Consider the following 6,000-nt stretch of genomic DNA (forward strand, 5'->3'; position numbering starts at 1 on the left):
AGTCACAAGTCCTCATGGCTTTGTGTAAGCTTCACCTTTGGAAAAAGAAGTAACAGAAGTAAAGAAGTCTAATGTCTTACATGGGATATTTGTAAGAAAAATCATGTCTCTTCCCTTTTAAAGGCGGCTTGGGAAACATCATTAGCAAAGTTAAGTCCGCCCAAATTAGGCAAGTAAAGTACCCACTGTGCACCTGTTTGTTCCTGATGCTGTCCACGTATGTTTTGGCAGGTTTCCCCAGGTGGCATTAGTGGGAAAGAACCGCCTGCCAATATAAGAGACAGAGGTTTGATCCCTGGGTTGGGAAGATCCCCTGGAGAAGGGAATGGCCACCCACCCTAGTATTCTTGCCTGGAGAATCCCATGGACAGAGGAGCCTGGCAGGCTACAGTCACAGGGTCACAAAGAGTTGAACACAACTGAAGCAACTTAGCACACACAGCACATCTCCACTTCAGTCCTGGGTTTTGTGCAGTTTCACGCAAGGTGAAAGTAGCTACCTTTGTGTGTTTCAGCGACCAAAGAGCTGGAGAATCCCCAGGAGACAGCAGAGCAAGTGGGACTCGCAGCCCTCATCATTCAGGTCTGTGTAAACTGCTTCCTGGGAAGGAAAGCCTTTGATTTGGTGCTGTAACAACTCCTCACGCTGAAGATTTCCTGTCGTTTTAGGACTTCAGAGGTTTCCTGCTGTCTGACTATCAGTTCAGCTGGGATCGGGTTTTCCAGAGCCGCGGGGACACGGGAGTGTTCCTGCAGTACACACACGCCCGCCTCCACAGGTGACAAGGGGCTGCAGGGAAATACAGGATGGCTCTGGCCTTCTCAGGGTGAAGCCTGGGTGGAGTGATTCCAAGACCAAAGGCTCTGTTTTCTGCACTTCTCCAACATCTAACATTCAAAGCTAGGTGAAGTCCGGTGGACCTCCTGTTATATTTGGATCTGGAGGGGGTTTTTGAACATTTATTTATTGCACACCTATATAACAATGCTTTTCTGTGTATTACCTTATTTAGCACTCAGAATAATCCCGCCAAGGAATATACTCCATTTTCAGATGAAGAAACAGATTTAGGAAAAATTGAGGCATTGAGTCAAATGATGTTAGCTTCCAAGTCTAGGACTAGGTTAAGGAGAGTGAGAGTATGCATGCTAGGATGATGCTCCTTACTTGCAATTATTCATACCCCAGCTGACTTGCTTAATCCTTTGTTGTGTTTAAACTTTTGACAACAGTCTGGAAGAGACTTTTGGATGCGGTTATCTCAATGACTTCAACACTGCCTGCTTACAGGAGCCACAGTCTGTTTCCATTCTCCAGCATCTTCTCAGGTATGGTGTCCTAACAAGATCCAGTCTGCTTCTGCCCCGTGAAGGGACTGTTGTCATTTGCTGACCACTGAGGTGAACAGGCCAGTGACTATAGACAGCACTTCTCCAAAGATGTGACCAAAAAGTGAGTGCCTACCCTTTGAGAGCAGACAGAGGGCATGCTCACGGCTAATCCTGAGGCTTTAAATACAGTATCACCATTAAATTAGCCCAGATGCCTAACATCCTTTAGATCAAAGTATGAGAACGTAAAGCCTAGTAAAAGCAAAAACTTTTAAGTTTCAGAAGCGATCATCCTCTCACCCTCTGTGATAAGTGGAGGAAAATCCGTGCCTTTGGGCACCTTCCCTGAGACCATAAGCCTTTCATTTGCCTCTTGGCTTCAGTGCAGCCTCAAATACACTGGGCCGGAGACCATACTTCTGAGCTCTCACCAGAATCATCAGTGAAGCCGTACTTGTCAGGAGAAACTGACTAATCTACGGAATATCTGGAAGGGATGTGGAGGCTTGACAACAAGGGCATTTTCTCTGATTGCCACACAGTGGTCTGTGGTTCTTTCCTGGGAAGAGGGGTTAGTTTACTTACATTTGTCTTACTTTTGAGGAAAAAATAAGCCAACCTGGTTTTCTTGGCAGTGAATAGCCTCTGCTCAATTATGTTGCTAAACATGGCTGGAGACTGTGTACATTTAACAGATATGATTTAAGTCCTTGCTTTAGGCTAGGCCTACAGGATTTCAAGATAATTTTAAAAGTACCTGCCATGGAGGAATTTGTAAGAAAGAAAAATATGCCTTCACCTTCAAATTTACACAAGGTTGTTTTTCATATGTCTAATACTGTTAATGATATCAAGTCAACCTTTCACCATCTTTGTCTTAGCATCTTAGCTGAGTGTAATACGTGCCCACCCTTCCCCTGCCAAACACTCCTCTCATATTTCTTTTAGGTTCGACGAGGTACTTTATAGGTCATCTCAAGACCTTCAGCCCAGGCACATTGTCAGCTACCTTCTAACTCTAAGGTACTTTATAAACTTGCTATTTTCAGGCGTTAAGTGTTTGATACCTGATATGACAAAGGACCTTTCTTTCTAAAGGTTTCCCATAGACAAATCCGTCAGTCTAAAAAATTACACACTTTAAGTTACAGGACTTCTTGCTTCATCTTTGCATGTTAGCAGTTAATGTTCATTCACTCAGTGATTGAAGGTCCTGTCACTATCGTCGAGTGAATGGGAACCAATAGCTCCATCATGGATGGTCACAGTAGAGTGCATGTTAGGACAGAGTGGACATGAGGGGTGAGGTTAGGGCTCTCAGCCTAGCCTCGAGGGATCAGAGGAGGGGAGTAGATGCGAGCCAGGAGAAACAAGGTGGCAGAGGAAGGAAAAGCCCAGAGCTGGGCAAGAACGTGACACATTCAGGGAACTACAAACGCAGTTCTGGGAGAATGAGAAACAAACACGCGGCCTTTTTGTCGTGCACTGAAGCGTTTCAGCTTATGCTCAGGACAGTGAGGCCCATAAACAAAGTTTTAAGCAGAGGCACAGGAAAGTCAGTCTGATAGAGGGTAGAGGATGAATTGGAAAGCAAGCAGGTGACACTTTGATAGAAGTTTCGCAGTGGCTGTTTTAGAAACTCTGAATAGAGGTTGCGTCTTATAGCAACAAAGTTGTAGCTTCTCATAAAGCTATTTAAGAAAGGAAGTATTTGCTTTTACTCAAGATTTATTGAAATCAGAGATTTACTGGGACTTTTTTCTTGATCATGCTTTTTACCAGGTTTATAGATTTTTGTTTTTTAATTTTCACTTAGACATAGAGATGAAGAAGCCAGAAAATCTTTATTGTCACTTAATCATTGAAACCAATGTCATAAGCATCATTTCTGTGGCACAGTATTCTTCTTGCTGCCATAACCTAAACAGAAAAAATACTTTAAGAGTGGCCAGTGTGTGCACAGTAGGTTGATAACTGGTCTTGTGCCACCACCTCACTATACAGAGACAGGCCAGGCAGTGTTACATCTCATCCTGAGGGATGCCTAAATAAAGGAAAGCTAATTATTGGAAAATAATCCCCTGTACTTATAAAACAGTGAAATCGTAACCTTGAAGAACAACAAACTTGTAATCATAATGCCACCCAGTATCATTAATAGTAGTGTTAGTGTTAGTTGCTCAGTCGTGTCTCTTTGTGACCCCATGGACTGTAGCCCACCAGGCGCCTCTGTCTGTGGGATTCTCCAGGCAAGAATACTGGAGTGGGTTGCCATGCCCTCCTCCAGGGGGTCTTCCCGATCCGGGGATCTTCCCTGGGCCTCCTGCATTGCAGATTCTTTACCATCTGAGCCACCAGGGAAGCCCCAGTAGTAGAACCAGGACCAAAAGTCTAAGACCGGGGTTTCGTGTGTTTCACTTTGCCAGTTAGCGACAAGCAGTGAATTCAGTCTCATCCGTTCAGCTTTGGAAATCCCTTCAGTGGCTCTGGGCTTTGACTTGTCCAAATTGAAGGAGTGCAATTAGATGTCAAGCTTATATGTCACCCAGGAAACTCCTGCTGGTTCTGATCCTGATTTCTCTCTTGCTGTTTCAGTCACCTCGCTGCGGTGGCACACAGAACACTACACATCAGAAACAGTCCTCCTGAGGTGGCCGGGGTATGTCGTATCCAGTTTCTCACTGTCATCTCTAGCATCCGCAGACTGTTACTACTGACTCAGTCTTGTAAATGTTCCTAAAATAGCATCCTGTTGTCAGACTACAGCAGTGTACTTATATACTCAGGCAATAATTGGAATTAGGCTGTAACAATCAACATTTATTTCCAACATACGACAAGACGTTTTCCTGCATCAGGTGATGGAGTGATGAGTTCCCCTCATCTGAAGCTGTACTTGACAGTGTTTCTGTCACTCCCATCCCAGCACCCTTGAGTACCAGTCTTCCTAAAACAAACTCTAGGAATTTGTCTTTTTTTGCTCACACCCAACCCTCAGGCACTGGAGAAATTTTTCCTACTTTAATTTAGAAGCATGTTAGAATTACTTGTAAAAGCAATTTTACTTACTCAGTTATAGTTAGCCTGTTACTGGCTTGACCTTTGATCATTCTTTATTTTGTAGGCCAGACTTCACCTTTTCAGAGCTGTCCGCTCAGTCTTAGCCAACGGAATGAAACTTCTTGGAATAACACCCGTATGTAGAATGTAATTTCTAATTAAATTGCTTTTAAAATACTAAATTCTAGTTATCTATTCTTATATGCCTTGCTATTTAGAATAGAATTGAAACTGTTATTCTGTGTCAGAATCTATTTTATTGTCTACATTTTATTAAGTGATTTGTCAACTTATTAAATCTTTATCTTTTAAAAAAAATCATCTGAGTTCCCTCACGGTCAATAAGTACTAAACAGACTTTGATAAAACTAAGTGAAGTCTTTTTAAAGTCACTTTGGTCTACTGGAAACAAAGGACTAGAGTTTAAACTCTGGCTTGAGGGTTTCTGTTCTTTAATAGAAGTATAGTTGATTTATAATATCACATTAGTTTCAGGTGTACATAGTGATTCACTATTTTTGTAAATTACACTGTATTTAAAGTGAATACAAAATAATGACTGTATTTCCCTGTGCAACGCAACATCTTTCCTCTGTACTTGTTTTATACATAGTAGTTTGTATCTCTTAAGCTCTACCCGTTTCGCTTCTCCCCACTTCCCAGTGGTAACCGCTGGTTTGTTCTCAGTATCTGTCTTTGTTGTATTCATTTGTTTTACTTCTAAGATTCCACATATAAGTGATAACAGGAGTATCTGTCTTTGTCTGACTTATTTCACTAAGCATAATAACTCTAGGCCTGTCCATATTGTTGAAAATGCCAAAAATGTCAAAATTTCATTTTTTTATGGCTAATATTCATGTATATACACATCTTCTGTTGCTGGATACTATGTTGCTTCCACATTTTTGCTATTACAAACAATGCTGCTGTGAATCTGGGGGTGGGGGTGGGGGGCATAGCTCTTTGGTGTTTTTCTTTGGATATATACCCAGTAGAATTGCTGGATCATAGCTGTTTTTAGTTTTTTGAGGAACCTCCATATGGTTTTCCAAAGTGGCTGCACCCATTTACATTCCCACCAACAGGGGGAGGTAGTCCCTACTGTCTCTGAGCACAGGTGCACACACTCCACTCTAGTGGCACCTAGGCTTCCCCCGGCCCTCCTGTCCCACCAGCCCCCCGACCAGCCAAGGGCGCTGGCTGTGTCTGACCCAGGGCTGAGGTGCCCAGTATGTGTGTTGAACTGCTCACTCCCAGGATTCTCCACCCGTGTGATCTCCCTTCTTCTGAGTCCCCTCCCTGGGGCACCAGTCCCAAACTGCTGCTTCTCCTCCCTTCCTACTGATTCTGGGTGGATGTTTCTTACAACCTTGGTGTATAAGTCTTTCTGCCCATTTCCAGTTACTTCTCAGTGAGACCTGTTCCACATGCTGATGTATATGTGTTCGTGGGGTGAGGTGAGTTCTGGCTTGAGGTTTCTTACTAGACCATTCATCTAGAAACTCTTCTTATAAATAAGATTATTTGGTTTTTTTTTAAACTTGTGAAGAAAAATCTCAATTTTCTTAGGATTATGAGTGTTCTTAATAAATTTAGGGAGACCAA

At 42.8% G+C, this 6,000-nt stretch overlaps 1 protein-coding gene across 3 annotated transcripts in view; it reads left to right on the forward strand.

Annotated features, from left to right (window-relative positions):
* Positions 1-5,142, forward strand: part of RARS2 (arginyl-tRNA synthetase 2, mitochondrial) — a 77,062-nt gene extending 71,920 nt beyond the window's left edge. For all 3 annotated transcript variants that reach the window (XM_060419574.1, XM_042253419.2, XM_004011287.6), the window contains 6 exons: positions 516-583; positions 670-779; positions 1,234-1,329; positions 2,281-2,355; positions 3,928-3,991; positions 4,457-5,142. In XM_060419574.1, the coding sequence (XP_060275557.1) occupies positions 516-583; positions 670-779; positions 1,234-1,329; positions 2,281-2,355; positions 3,928-3,991; positions 4,457-4,543 (500 nt within the window). In that variant the 3' untranslated portion in view covers positions 4,544-5,142. The remainder of the gene's footprint in view (positions 1-515; positions 584-669; positions 780-1,233; positions 1,330-2,280; positions 2,356-3,927; positions 3,992-4,456) is intronic.
* Positions 5,143-6,000: the final 858 nt, after the last annotated feature.

Source organism: Ovis aries, chromosome 8 (assembly GCF_016772045.2).
Source record: "Ovis aries strain OAR_USU_Benz2616 breed Rambouillet chromosome 8, ARS-UI_Ramb_v3.0, whole genome shotgun sequence".
NCBI classification, from domain to species: domain Eukaryota; kingdom Metazoa; phylum Chordata; class Mammalia; order Artiodactyla; family Bovidae; genus Ovis; species Ovis aries.